Source organism: Alosa pseudoharengus, unplaced genomic scaffold (assembly GCF_046254945.1).
Source record: "Alosa pseudoharengus isolate Yale_2024_CS ecotype anadromous, Long Island Sound unplaced genomic scaffold, YU_APseudo_1.1 YU_APseudo_1.1_scf_4, whole genome shotgun sequence".
Classification (NCBI taxonomy): Eukaryota; Metazoa; Chordata; class Actinopteri; order Clupeiformes; family Clupeidae; genus Alosa; species Alosa pseudoharengus.
The window spans coordinates 17,150,215-17,165,174 of NW_027468774.1; the positions used below are offsets into that span (position 1 = coordinate 17,150,215).

General features: G+C 44.4%; 2 protein-coding genes across 2 annotated transcripts; one reads left to right on the plus strand and one right to left on the minus strand.

Moving 5' to 3' along the window:
* Positions 1-833: 833 nt before the first annotated feature.
* ccdc47 (coiled-coil domain containing 47) lies at positions 834-8,931 on the minus strand. The gene is made up of 13 exons (XM_076265046.1): positions 8,793-8,931; positions 7,101-7,398; positions 6,626-6,721; positions 6,279-6,453; positions 4,182-4,303; positions 3,878-3,943; positions 3,589-3,690; positions 3,189-3,299; positions 2,819-2,904; positions 2,662-2,720; positions 2,441-2,550; positions 1,807-1,974; positions 834-1,580 (listed from the first exon to the last, which is right to left on the minus strand). The coding sequence occupies exons 2-13, from the start codon at positions 7,386-7,388 to the stop codon at positions 1,500-1,502; spliced, it is 1,464 nt and encodes a 487-aa protein (XP_076121161.1). The 5' UTR covers positions 7,389-7,398; positions 8,793-8,931; the 3' UTR covers positions 834-1,499.
* Positions 8,932-9,314: 383 nt separating this feature from the next.
* dcaf7 (ddb1 and cul4 associated factor 7) lies at positions 9,315-14,901 on the plus strand. The gene is made up of 7 exons (XM_076265049.1): positions 9,315-9,873; positions 10,165-10,323; positions 10,414-10,525; positions 10,817-10,935; positions 11,287-11,496; positions 12,793-12,910; positions 13,416-14,901. Exons 1-7 carry the CDS (start codon positions 9,724-9,726, stop codon positions 13,586-13,588), a joined length of 1,041 nt encoding a protein of 346 aa, XP_076121164.1. The 5' UTR covers positions 9,315-9,723; the 3' UTR covers positions 13,589-14,901.
* Positions 14,902-14,960: the final 59 nt, after the last annotated feature.

Sequence of the window (14,960 nt, forward strand, 5' to 3'; positions counted from 1 at the left end):
TGGTACGTAGACTCAGGACCACATCCCGAGGACGCACAATAAATTTAGCCACCGTTGACCACAAGGGGCGCTATAATTAGCAACAGTTTCTCGTTTCGACACCAAACTTGGTACGTAGACTTAGGACCACATCCTGAGGACGCACAATAAATTTAGTCACCATTGACCACAAGGGGTGCTATAATTAACAACACTTTCTCGTATCAACACCAAATTTTGTACGTAGACTCGGGACCACATCCTGAGGACGCACAAAAAATGTAGTCACCGTTTACCACAAGGGGCGCTATAATTAGCCACACATTCTCGTATCGACACCAAACTTGGTACGTAGACTCGGGACGACATCCTGAGGACGCACAGTACATATAGTAATGTTTGACAACTAGGGCGGGCGCTAGAGGAACAGGAAGTGCTGATGCATGTCAGTTGCAGTGCAGTGCAGTTCAGAGACCCTGGGCAATGGGCAAGTGGTGCAGTAGAGACCTTTAGGCAATTGGCAGGCGAAGCAGTTGAGACCTCGGCAATGTCAAATTTATGTGCCATCTCGGCAGCTCAAGTATCTGCAAATAGCTTGGCCCCCTCATTGCTGTGAAGGCAGCTATATTTCAAATTGTTCTTCCGGGGGAACATGGCCCCCAACCCCCCCAGCTTTACTCAGTTATCAACTTTCTGTGACTAACACCCCTGCTGCTTGAAAAATTTCTAGGGAAACAATAATTGTGGGTACCCAAATCAAAAGCTACGTGATGTTTACTAGGAAAAAGGTCCACTCATTGTGCCCACTTAATTATATTTTAGGTTTGACTCAAGTGAAAAGACAATCTACACAATTTCAGTGTACAACTTCTTTTTAATTTGATCTGTGGTTTGTGTAAGCCAAACACAAACATGACAGGGTCTCATGCCTGCATGGTTCTTTCCTCAAAAGCAATGGCATTACTCACCAAGCTTTTAGTAAAGAACCATTCAAGCCAGAGTCCTATTAAAAAATGCAGTGCATCTTGCATTAGCGTTAAATTAACATGAAAAACACACATCATTCCATCCTGACAACTTGGTTTAAAAAAAAAAAAAAAATCTCCAACATGCCTACAATTCACCTAAAAAAAAATGAGATTTCCGTCATGGGCGTAGTTGAGCGGAGAAGGCGAGCTATTTTATCACAAGTGCAACCTTCAATTAAAAACACTCCCTTGCACCTGCAAAGAGCTTCTAACAAGCAACCCCAGACCACAGGAAGAGGAAGAGACCAAATCAGAGCAGGACGTGACAGACACATGCTGGCAAGGTGACAGCTCTATGATATGGAAGATCTTTTGCAGCAGGTAGAAGAGGCGCACATTCAACCAGAAAGAGGAGTGTGTTGGAGACTTCAGAATATAAATGTGTGTGCACACATACACACACACCTCACAAGGTAAGGATGGAAGCAGTCATCTCTCTCTGTGTGTGTGTGTATGTGTGTGTGTGTGTGTGTAATGGGCTATTGTGCCCCTTCACATGGCTTTCACTTTGATCTGCTTCATCTTCATCTGCTTCTTCTCCATCTTCTTTTGCTCACGGCGCTGAGAAGCCTCCTGGTGGATGGAGAGGGAGAGGGAGAGAGAGATATTAAAATAACTGCTTGCCCTCTACTTTCACTGCAGGAATACTGTAAATTCTACTCTTTCAAAATACTTCTTAGTTGCTAACTCTTGTTTTTCAGGGGCTGACAGGGGCTGACAATGCAACAGCAAAGAATGTAGGCGTCTGACTTTCAAACACAAATGCAGGTCACCAAAACACACGTGCACCCACACACACCTCCATGCGGCGCTGTCTCTCGGGATCCTCCTCGTTCATGATCCGCTCCTTCTCGGCCCGCTTCTTTTCCTCACGTCGTGTCTGAGCAGCCTCCTGCCTCTGGGCGTGAGTCTGCTTCAGGAAGTTCTCCTCCACGCGTGCACGGTTCCTGTCGGCTTTCTGCTTCCCCTGCACAAGGAGGAAGTCCATGGTGAGGGAGGGCAACATCAGATTTCAAACAGATAAGACTTCTAGCCTCTAGACTAGAGGGAGCTTTTGACCAAGGGTAACACACTGGACAGTATTGGCAAAGTCCTCACACTCCTCTTGTGTCTTTGGTGTTGTGCTGTCCATTAGTCAGTATGTTGCAATGCTAGAGGGACATCATCCGGAAATCAAATTCCTTGTATGCCAGAACATACTTGGCCAATAAAAGCAGATTCTGTTTTCAACCTTGCTTGGTTGAAATGTTTTTGTTTTTTTCCAGGACCAAGAGACCCTGGGTATGTGACTACCTCTGAGGGGAAACAGGTTATGAATGTGCAGAAAATAAATAGTTTACAAAACTAAAGAGACGATGGAGACTAATTTAATGGAGAAGAAAGCAAACTTTTTACTAGTCAGCAGGTTTGTCATTGGTGTGTTGTCTACTTACCTCTCTGTTTAGGCGGAGTTTCTTGATCTTATCAATGCTGTAGATCACCATGTTTGTCAGAGGCAGCATTGAGTCCATGTCTTTGGGAGATGTGTTACCCATCCCAGGCACTACACACACAGACACACATTGCAATTCAAGACAAAAGCTTGTGACAAAAGTGTTCTTGTTCATGGATGTTTTGTTTGTTTGTTTACATATGTGTGGTGTGTGATTCTCACCATTAAATGTAAACAGCAGCGTCTTCTTAGTCTCAGGCAGCTTTAAGGGCTGGCCCTCCCTGAAACAAAGCATTTGGGCAGCCATCAGACAACAGTCTCACAACATTCACTTGGCAAACACTGCTTAGCATCGAAGAGCAAGTTAGAGGTCACATACTCTTGCATAACTTTTGGACCAGAGAATTGGTCCGAGAAATGGATGGACTCGATCTTGTCGGCATGGTTGGTGATGTAATGTACCATCTGGAAGAAAGGCAAGCACACAGGAAGAAAAAGGTCATAAATCACACACACACACACACACACACACACACACACACACACACACACACACACACACACACACACACACACACACACACACACACACACACACACACACACACACACACACACACACACACACACACACACACACACACACACACACAGATCAATCTAATAACCACAAAGGCAAGTCACTCTGCAAACCCCATGGGAATACAGATTGAGATGGCTACAACACTACCCCCCCATAAGCCGTTCACCTTGCTGTCCATCAGGCCGTCCGTGACTTCGCCCATCTCTGAGAGGATGGCCAGAGAGTCAGGGAGGCCGTACTTCGCCCCCGACTTGGGCTTGTCGCTGCAGAACTCGCTCTGAGGGAAGAAATGACCAAGGAGAATGAGACCCAGGAACACAGGATCATACACTGGCAGACACGTTCACTGATGCACAGGACATTAAAACAGGGACAGGGAGATCTACACATTTACAAAGCCCAGTTATAATATGAAGTCAGGCTTAAACTCTCTCAGGCTTAAAAATGCATTTATACATGACACCATCATAAACCCCAACAGAACTAAATGGAGTCTCTCTCTTGCCATCTCTTCTTCTCAGCTGCAGATGCTAATGAACACTTATCAGCTCTCTTTTCTGACTTACCAGGTCCTGCATCTCCTTCTGCATGCGAGCCATGGCCTTCTTGGTGCCCAGGGCATAGACAAACGTGTCCATATCGTCATCATTCAGTGTAACTTTGATTTGCTGGAGAGAGAGAGAGAGAGAGAGAGAGAGAGAGAGAGAGAGACAGAGAGAGAGAGAGAGAGAGAGAGAGACTTACTGAGAAAAGGCTTACAGAAATATTGTTTCTACATTAGACATTTTTCTTTCTCCTTGGTTCTGTTTTTGTTCCAGTCTTTATTTTGGTCTGTATGTAAATAACTGCACTTGCCACTTGGTCACAGGCTGGTCTCATCATTCTGGCCAAAACGTTCAGCAGGTCCTGCCTCTTCAGGAACTGGTGGAGAGCAGAAAACGCATTCAGCCATGAAGGAGTAAATCATTAGCATTCATTGTTTACTCATCAACCTAGCTAAACCCTTGCGAAGACAAAACAATGACAAACGCTGACCCTGATCCCGAGATAAAACCAGTCAAACAAGTCTGGGGCTTCGGTCTGATGTTAAGACATTAACAGCTCCCCTTTACACCATTTTCACACACACACACACACACACACACACACACACACACACCTTGAGCTGGATGAGCATGCCTTCGCAGCACACGCGGCCAGAGCACCAGAGGTTGTAGATGTGCTCGTTCTCCTGGTTGAGCTTCCCCGTGCTGGTGGCCTCCTTACTGGTGCCATCATCACCTGCAGGCACAGACCACACCACGGATGTTACACCATGTCCTGACTTCTTGCGATGCGATGCGATCGTTAGTGACAAAACCAATTCGATTACTTGTTTTCAATTGGAATGTCCTAACTAGATGCGACACTGACGTCACACAGTGCTGTGCAACTGCTGCTATGATACTCATATGCAAATATGACACATGAAACCCAACCCTAACCCTAATCCTATAACCCCAATCCTAACCCTAACTCTAAACCTAACCCTAACTTGTTATGACAAAAACCGTTATGTGTCGTTTATGACACGTTCATGTCATGTCACTCATAGTAAAGTGTAACCCTATGTTGTTACATACAGTAGAGTACAGCTCAATCTAGTTTCAGGTCCACTCTTATAGCAAAACAAGCTCATCTTCATTAAAATGAAACTATGTGATTATATCGGAACTCCCCCTATTACGGTCGGTCCCGTATTTCCGGCGTCTTGCGTGTATGTGTCACTTAATATCCATTTCTATACAAACCAAGACGGCAGACTCCTAAAGAAACGCAACCACCCACACCATAGGTGTATCTAAATTAGCTATGTACCAAAAATGACATTTTACCGTGACTCGAAGAGTGACTTATAGTGTTGTAAGGCTGCTTGTACACAACCGTTTGGAACTCCAGTGGAATTTTAATTTCATGACTAGAATTCTCGGTCTAACCGTTCATGTGCCGTTGAAACGGTGTAAATAGGCTACTCATCAGGCCAGCACTATAACTCTGAGCGTGGTAAACAAAATCGGATATTTCAGGCAGTAAATGCTTCTGTTAAGAACCAAACCAGATTTTGTTCAAATCTACACACCTATGGCTCCTGAAAAATGTAAGGTTCATTTAGCAAATGTTATTTTGAAGTGTTAAAAAACATCGTTGTTTTAGAATTTCTGAACAAAAGTGGTGATAATTGGGGGTGTTTACGATACTGTTCTTCAACAGAGAAGTGGAATGAGTGAAGGGTAGATATTAAAACATAAAGCGAAGAGTGAACACAAAGGAATCAAAAGGAGCAAATGACTGAATGAAGTGAAAAGTGGGGGGAATAAAGTGACAGCAGTGACAGCAGTAGGGTTTAATCCCGGGAGACGGGATTCCCGGGAAATCTGATCAAAACTATTTCCCGATTCCCGGGAAATGTTATGACGGGAAACGGGAAATGAAAGTAAAAAACAATTCCAGTGCGCTCCTATTGGAGTGCGCGTCTATTGTTGTCTTACGGTAACGTTGCATTCAGTAGCCTACGCAGCAGTATCTACCGCCTAAGGATGTCTACTGCCAGCTTTGTATGGGAGCATTTTAAAAGACTTGAAAATGAAAACGCAAAGTGCAAGTTGCACATTTCTGTAGGTCGTTCTATTTAATTTATTTGAACTTTGTGATGTTTAAAAGATAAATATGCCTGTCCTGCCTTAATAAAGAAACATTTGGTTAACGAGTGATTATTCCCGTTTGCAGCCGTTAACAAATCTCAATAGCCACATCATGGATTTCGTTTATCAGAATGGTTTAGGAATCATTCCATGGTTTACTTTAGGAGATTTCGTCAGTTTTTATAATGGAGTTCTGTAATATATTGGTTTTATAAGGGTTGCCTAGACAATCCACTTGGCATTTCATAGTTAGTGCTGCGGCAGATAGGCCTATCACGCACGCAGCAGAAATGATAATTGCAAACTTTGTCGATGGACATAAACTGTGTTCTTTTGGCCTAATAATGATACAAATAATATAAAAATGTCAGTTTGCGATTTGGGAACGCATATTTGAGTGATATCATACATTACTTGGGCTAAAAACAACAACTACAAAAAACAGCTATTTCCCGGGATTCCCAGGAAATGCGTCGCCTTTTCCCGGGATTTGATACATCTCATTTTCGGGAAAAATATTAAACCCTAGACAGCAGTATGAAACGAGTGAAGAGAGAAGAGAGGCTGTTACCCACCTACGAGGGCAAAATTATTCTCAAGCAGCTCACGGTGCGAGTTAAACCAGGTGTGCGCCAGGCGGCTGTTCTTGTTCTTGCCGATGATGTAGTTCATGATGTAAGCCAGCAGGCCGGTCACCATCAGGATCTCCATGTAGTAGCTCTCCCAACTGTTCTGCAGGTGGGCTGGGACCTGAAGACCACAACAAGAGACAAAAACAGCCGACATTCATAATCCTGTCTACGGGCCCTCAGGTGAGTCAACCTCAAGGTCAAGGTCAGGACAGGTGTCCACGAGCTTCAGGTGTGTAAGTAGAAGAAGTGTGTAAGTGCAAAAAGCGGTGGGGAGAGACAGTGCGTCCTACCTCTCGCAAGATGAGGGTGTTGTCCTTGAAAGAGGGGTTCGCCTTGGTGTCGTAACCCTCAAACTCATCAGTGTCGTACTTGCTGTACTCCTGATCCTGCAAGAGTGACGCATAATGGACAGTGTACAGGTGTTTTTACCTATAAATAAACTCTCTCTCTCTCTCTCATACTTGACCGAAGTGAATGCCCATGAACTCTGTACTGCTTTGCCATTTAACTTACTAAAGTATAAGACACTAATAATATTCCCCGATGCGACTAGGTCATGTTGTTTAGACAGTCTTATCTTCAAGCTTTGAGAGCAGTGGTTCTCTGAAGTGACCACATCGAAAGGGGCCTTGCGTATATTCTGCTTTACAACCAAATCCTCTTAAGTCCGAGCTTCAGTCCCGATTCTACTCTCTCAATGATCCCACATTCACTGCTCCCCCCCCCCATCCCAACACACACACACACACACACACACACGCTCACCTGCGTGTCCCCATCATAGAACTCATCCTGACCGTCCTCTGTTTCCACGGTGGCCTCATCATCGTCCTCTTCGTCGACAGGTGCTGAAGGCGCTGCCCGAGGCGGGGGAGGGGCCGTCTCAGCCTCTGTGCCCTGGTCCTCGCTCACGTCCTCAAACTCAGCGAAGTCGTTGTCGTCAAACTCAGCCAGGTCCTCACTGTCATCAAAGTCGTCGTTGTAGCGGCCCCTGATAGCCGGGAGGGCCAGCAGCAGGAGCACAGGCACCACGAGCAGCAGCGCACTCTTCATGGTGTTGGATCTGCGGACAGCGAGAGCGAGCGAGTGAGCGAGCGAGCGAGAAAGAAAGAAAGAAAGAGAGAGAGAGAGTCAGTGAGAGAGAGAGAGAGCTAAACAGTCAGACTGCAGAGAACTACGTACTTCCACAAAATACAACTTTGAAAAGACCCATAGGTCTAAATTCAGCTGCTAAGGACAAAGACCTTGGCACACACTGATGATGCATCCCCCTTCTGAGAGTCTCAGCACAGGACTAGTTTGTGGCCTCTGGTATGTACAGTCACACTACAGTTGATACATCGAAATATTAACACAGTAAGTATACTATTTGGTAAAGAAGTACACACCATATAATTTTTTTTTATCTATTACTTAGAATGCATTCCTTAAGCTGTGAACATTTACTAGACATAGCTATGGCTTACGAACAACTCCGAGACGATGGAGAGAAGATTATGCTCAAAACTGCTTAGTCCCAAAAGCTAAGCAACTGCTTATACTGACACCTGCCTAACCGACTCCCTGTAGCATAGGACTATAAGGGTCTTGACTCGAAAACTTGTAAAACACATTAATTGGATTAATAACGCTAGAACTATTAAGAATAATGTTTTCGCATTGTATTTTGACAATATTGGAAAAAATCTGAACTTGATGTTATAGAAGCTCAAAATGACAGTTAGAACGTTAGCACTCAGATCCAACATTAAACACAAAACACGTTTACTGTTTCATTAACAGGTAGTTTAAATCGCAACTGTCCCACTGGAAGGGTGTTGGGGCAACTGCACAGTCCAAATGTAACTGATTACCTTCGTAGGCTAACAAGTTTATTAGATGGCAAGCTAATAGGCATTCTAACCACGTCCAAGTGTCCTGGTTTATAAGAACAAGCGAAGTTGTGAAGAAGCACACACGAACGTAAGTCAAGTCATGTAGCTAGCTAAACGATTCTGCTTTATTTGTCCGTAAGTTAACCCAGATCTGTGACAGACATGACACTCGGTTTCATAGCTAGCTCAACTCATGCAGCTACCCGGCTAACTCCAACGTCTAGCTCAAACAACATGAACACCGTCAAAGCCATCGATTAACCTTATTTCAGGGCACATTGTCCACAAATTCAACTACGATCACGGTCAACTAACTTGCTTCTGTCTTAAAAATGACAAATAGCCATCTACTGTCTTAGCTCACTACTTACTGTTGATAGTAACCAGGTTAGCATTTAAACCCATCCCCCACATACTGTATGGAAGAAATGCTAGTCTTCTACCTTACCCTTGGTTAGCATACGATAAGTAGCTTACAAGTATAACAGCACAGCATGGCAGGGAACGCATTTACATTCCCTGCTATGAAATAAGTATGTTTTTATAAATATATATTTATACCATGTGTGGCACATATTATTACCTTATCGGGCAGATTCTTGTGATCTTCGAAGAAGCACGACCAGGAGCTTCCTCAAGTACTTCACACTAGTTCCCAGGTCCCAGCTTATATTTAGCTACGTGCTAGCACCCCATGGGCAATGACAGGGTGTGTGAACCCAGCTATAACAAGTTCCATTTAAAGGGACCACGGTTGCGGTTTTTTTTCTATGATGTTTGTTCTACTCCAAGATGCATAAGCAGCCCTTATTTCTAGAAAGGTGAGGTGGAAACTAATCAGATCCTTGATTAGAAACCCGCTTCAACCCTCTCTGGTGGAAATATCCGTTGATTTATGGATGATTTACTATTTACCCCACGTGTCAGTTGCGTGAACAATTCATTATATATCATTATTATGAATAATTTGATTATTTATTTCAAAGAACACAACTTTGGAGGCCTGCACTAGCCTTTAAAAGGCGTTGTTTTTACTTAACGGAACTTGCATTTGACCATATCCTTCAGAACAGGATTTTCACCACACACGTGTATTGTCGCCGTTTTCACTTACTTTTAAGGGGAGGAGGCAGGAATCCAAGAAAAAAGTCGGGGGTGAAAAACAGTGGACGTCGGTGGGACCAGGCCGAACAGATTTAATCAGATATTCAAGTCTAGTGAGAGGATAACAAGGGTCCTGTTCTTCTCCATCTTGCCAACATTTTATAACAGTCGTTGCCCGAGCACTGCAGGTTTATGCTAACGAAATTCATTTGTTTCTTTGTTTGACGCTAGCACGCTGCGCAGCTAACCTAGCAGCAGTTCGCAGGAGATATGACATAGCTAACGTTAACCATTACTTTCTCTTGTGGATGGAACGCAATATTGTTAGGGACATTTTTCTGAAAATAGTTACACATATATCGTGACCAGTTTGTACTTTCAGTTAACCTGCTGTTATAATAGAACTTTACATGGCCAGAGAGATGTCGCTACACGGTAAACGAAAAGAAATTTATAAATACGAGGCGCCATGGACAGTGTACGCTATGAATTGGAGCGTGCGGCCCGACAAGCGGTTCCGTTTGGCACTTGGGAGCTTTGTGGAAGAATACAACAACAAGGTAGGATGTGACATTTTTTACGATGATATTATGCTTCGTAGAATTGTCCAACTGAAACTTGTCCTAGTTATTTAGACAATTCATGACTTGTATAACGTACACAAATTTGAGAAGATCCTCTTGTATTCCTACACCGATGCGTTGTAGTATATCTGTAGTATTCATAATGCTTAAACCCCTCAAAACAGCTCTGATAAGCTTGAAATGCTTTGCTGTGTGTGTGTGTGTGTGTGTGTGTGTGTGTGTGTGTGTGACCATTTGTGCATGCACCTGTGTTGTGGGTGATCACAGGTGCAGATTGTGGGTCTGGAAGAGGAGAGTTCAGAGTTTGTTTGCAGGAATACCTTCGATCACCCTTACCCCACCACTAAGCTCATGTGGATTCCAGACACCAAGGGCATGTACCCCGACCTCCTCGCCACCAGTGGGGACTACTTGCGCATCTGGAGGGTGAGCAGTTCATACTTCATATATACAGCTTGATTATTACACTGTAGAGGCTGTTTACAAGAGCATAGATTATCTTCATATTTTGCGCAGGTCAGTGACACGGAGACACGCCTTGAGTGCCTGTTGAACAACAACAAGAACTCCGACTTCTGTGCGCCACTAACGTCCTTTGACTGGAACGAGGTGGACCCTAATTTACTGGGTGAGAGAAGACCCAACTTCTTCTGCCTGGAGTCCGTGTCATGTTTTTGTCTGTAGTTTGCATCTCCTGACTGGTTGTAGTGAAAGTGTATGTAAATGTTTTGATTTGTCTCTATTTCTGAGATAAAGTGTTCAGAGGTGTGTGTGTGTGTGTGTGTGTGTGTGTGTGTGTGTGTGTGTCTGTCTGGATGGCGCTGACTGTGTGTGTGTATGTGTCTGTCTGGATGGCGCTGACTGTGTGTGTGTACACTTGTGAAGAGCTGATTGTAACTGTACCTGTTTCCTCTCCAAGGCACCTCCAGTATCGACACCACCTGTACTATCTGGGGACTGGAGACGGGTCAGGTGTTGGGCCGCGTGAACCTGGTGTCTGGCCATGTGAAGACCCAGCTTATCGCCCACGATAAAGAGGTGAGCAGATGGATCAAAACCTAGTCACTCTAAATGACCGTTGGAATATATAGAAAATGCAAATGCATATTTCCTCAAGCATGAACATGTGACCTCTGGTGCCAACATGCTGCTGAATTGTGCTGGTCATGTCCACATCAATTATTTATTAACTCTGTATGGACTTCAAAAGACAGGAATGTAATGTTCCTTATATTATATTATAATTATACACTTAGCTGACTTAAGTTCAAACAGCAACTTACAGTACAGATACAAATTTCCATGTTAGCTCCATGTTGTAACGGTTGCACTACAGAAACACCCGTGTACTTTATTTACATCTGTTCCCCTTCCTCCTGCCGTCTGCAGGTGTATGACATAGCCTTCAGTCGTGCGGGTGGAGGCAGGGACATGTTTGCGTCGGTCGGCGCGGATGGTTCAGTGCGGATGTTCGACCTGCGGCACCTGGAGCACAGCACCATCATCTACGAGGACCCTCAGCACCACCCGCTGCTGCGCCTGTGCTGGAACAAGCAGGACCCCAACTACCTGGCCACCATGGCCATGGACGGCATGGAGGTCTGTCCATCTGCTCACCTACACACGTAAATGTGACCATGCAAGGCGAAACCAGTCGTCTTGCGCACAGTGCTGTTTTGAGAAAATCCACGATAAACAAACGTACGGGTTAAAATGTCGAATTTCACGTTTTTTTTTGCATAATTCGACAGTATACAGCCTACACTTTCATAGTGTGAACAAATTTCACGGGGAAAACATACGTTTTGACTGTTAAACCCTGACTTTATTAGGCTACTCGTTACTCAATGTGTAAGCTCTCTATCGTTCTTGGCAGATGTAACCGAATATGAATGTGAAAAACTTGCCTTTCAGGGCACGGTCAAAAGCACAAACTTTTAGAAATATCCTGGCGTCATTTTACAGACCAGGAGAAGTTTTCCATTGACGTAGCAGTAGCACATTTTAAAAGTGGGCCTATAGCCTACACAATCTGTGTACATAGAACTTCTTATCCCCTTACTTCCCCCGAAATACATTAATTATATTTTATAGTGACACCTAATGACCGTCCCAGGTATTAACTAGGGGGCAGAAAAAGACACTCACTCGGTTGATAAAACTGGACATAGTCATCCGCTTCAACGATATCGTTGGAAAGCTTAGTCAATTGCCGTTCATGTGAGCACATTAACTTAATTTTGTAAATTTTACCAAAACGACCTTGCCTTGCAGGGTCACAGATGTAAAACATTTAAATCAGGTTTCTAGGCCAAGTATACTTACGTATACAAGGAATTTGGTCTCTGCATTTATCCCATCCGTGAATTAGCGAACACACAGAGCACAGTGAACACACAGTGAGGTGAAGCACACACTAATACGGAGCAGTGAGCTGCCTTGCTACAGCGGCGCTCGGGGTTTAGGTGCCTTGCTCAAGGGCACTTCAGCCGTTCCTACTGGTCGGGGATTGAACCGGTAACCCTTCGGTTCCAAGCCCGAAGCCCCAGTAGGCCACAACTGCCCTAACCTACACACCTACACACTCGCTTGCACCCTGTCTGTCCATCTGCTCACACACACACACACACACACACTCGCGTGCACCCTGTCTGCACTTGCTTGCCCTTTTCAGCTTGTCTGTCATGATTTCAACTCTATTTTTTGTTCTTAATAAGTACATTTTAAACAAGTGTCCACTTGGACTCCACTTCTAACCCTTTGCCTTCTTAACATTATATTACATTCTTTATTTGGTATTTTGTAAAACCCATTTTTATCCTAAGCAACTTTAAAACTGTTAGTCATGTTGGCTGCAGATTGTCTAATTTCTGCTCATCCCCCTGCATCTGCTAGGTGGTGATTCTGGACGTGCGTGTGCCCTGCACGCCGGTCGCTCGGCTCAATAACCACCGCGCGTGCGTCAACGGCATCGCCTGGGCACCTCACTCCTCCTGTCACATCTGCACAGCAGGTGAGAGACTAGTACAAACACACGCGCACACACACGCAGGCCCAGGCAGGAGAGGGACACACGCCTCTACACGCGTGTCCCTCAGCCCTGGCTCCAAACTACACATCACATTATACACCGCCCACACAGAATGCACACACTCATTCACACTGACACTGACACGTATGCACACATACACACACACACACACACACACACACACACACACTCACACCGACATTTACTCACACAGACATTATGCAACAGCTGCAGTTAGGACTGGGGTTATGTTGGGTTGGAGTTCTGATTACACCCCTCCTTGTAAAGACACCATGCTCAATGACACACACACACACACACACACACACACACACACTTTTGCTGCCATTACTTTCTGGCTCAGCTCTTCTGTAGCGCCACCCAGCCTGACACCAGGCTCATGCGTGTCCCGTGGGCTCGTTTGTGCTGTAGACCAGACGGCAGTTGTCTTTACCACGCGCCCTGCTCTCTTTCACCCTCACTGTAGCGGACGATCACCAGGCGCTCATCTGGGACATCCAGCAGATGCCACGGGCCATCGAGGACCCCATCCTGGCCTACACGGCCGAGGGCGAGATCAACAACGTGCAGTGGGCCTCCACCCAGCCCGACTGGATCGCCATCTGCTACAACAACTGCCTGGAGATCCTGCGTGTGTAAACGCTCAGAAAGGGAGGAAACGCATCAGGAAGATTTGTGTGTGTGTGTGTGTCTGTGTGTGTGTGTGGGGGGGGGGGGTATTGTGTATTGTGGTTGAAGGCCTTGAGATGTTGGAGGACTGAAGATGGAAGCAGAATATCTTAAGAGCCCTGAGGGGTGATATGATTATGGGCCTTAAGAGGATTGTAGAGGATGGCTGTGGGTAGAGAGCAGTGAATGTTTCTAACTGGACTGAAGCCTGCTCCTTAGGAACTGACGAGATACGTGGAACACAGCTTCGTTGTGTCTGTGTGTGTGTGTATGGATTCTGGTATGTGTATACACCATTACACAGTCTAAATAATTCTTCCGGACTTTTGGACATTCAGAATGTTTCTGTGCAGCATTTTATGACCATTTGGGTCTACTGGAAGGTGTAACAGAAAGCGACTGAAATATTTTTAACTGAAGTTAAGTTTGCAAGCAACAAAACAAAGCTGGCATATTCTTTTGTATGTTGTGAATATCATGTGTAATGATAGTGTAACACATTCATTTAAAATTGCAAATAGATGCACAGACGGTTTCATTTTTTTGATCATAATGTCCTCTGGACAGGTCAGTACCCTGTCAGTACCATCTTCCATTCCTGTCGAGATTGTTAAATTTTGTACGTGGGAGTTATTTTAAGATAAACCATCACAGAAGACGCTGTAATCATGAGAATGCACCTGACTGTATGGTAGATTTAAAAAAAATCCACAAGAAAGTGAAGAACTGAAGCAGTACTTCTGAGGGTGCTATGTTAGTTTTCAAATATGCAAAAGCATTCTTCAGCTCAACAGTCAAAGGGTATCATTATATTCAAACGCTTTCATCAGCACCGTTCTAACGGTACACTGCAGATAATGGCAGTAGGCCTACACGGAAGTGTATTCTTCCCAGAAAAAGGATAATGCTGTAGCTTTCTCCTTCTCTGTTATAATCACTGTATAGCCTCTTAGTGTTTTTCATTTTAAGGTCTGGTCCTTTGCATGTTGAAAACAGGAGATTGTGTATATTCATATAAATCTTATCTACTCAGTCATGTCATATTTGGTTTAGTGTGTTCTATAGTTTGTTTAGTTTTGTTGCTAGGAAGGGTTGATGTGTAGTCTAACTACAGAATTCTGACTTTGCAGTCCTCTGTAAATCCTGTGCTTTTCATGCCGTTGTAGCCACTTGTTTTAACATCTTTGTTATTTTGCAAACAGTGTGACTAGTGAAGGATTTGTGTAGTCCCAAGCAGTGACTGAGTTTTGTATTTTAATAAACAATTCTTGTTTTAAAGTTGACTTAAATTGTCTTGCTTCGCAACAGTTGACAGTGTAAAGAACTGAATTCTTTGTCAGTT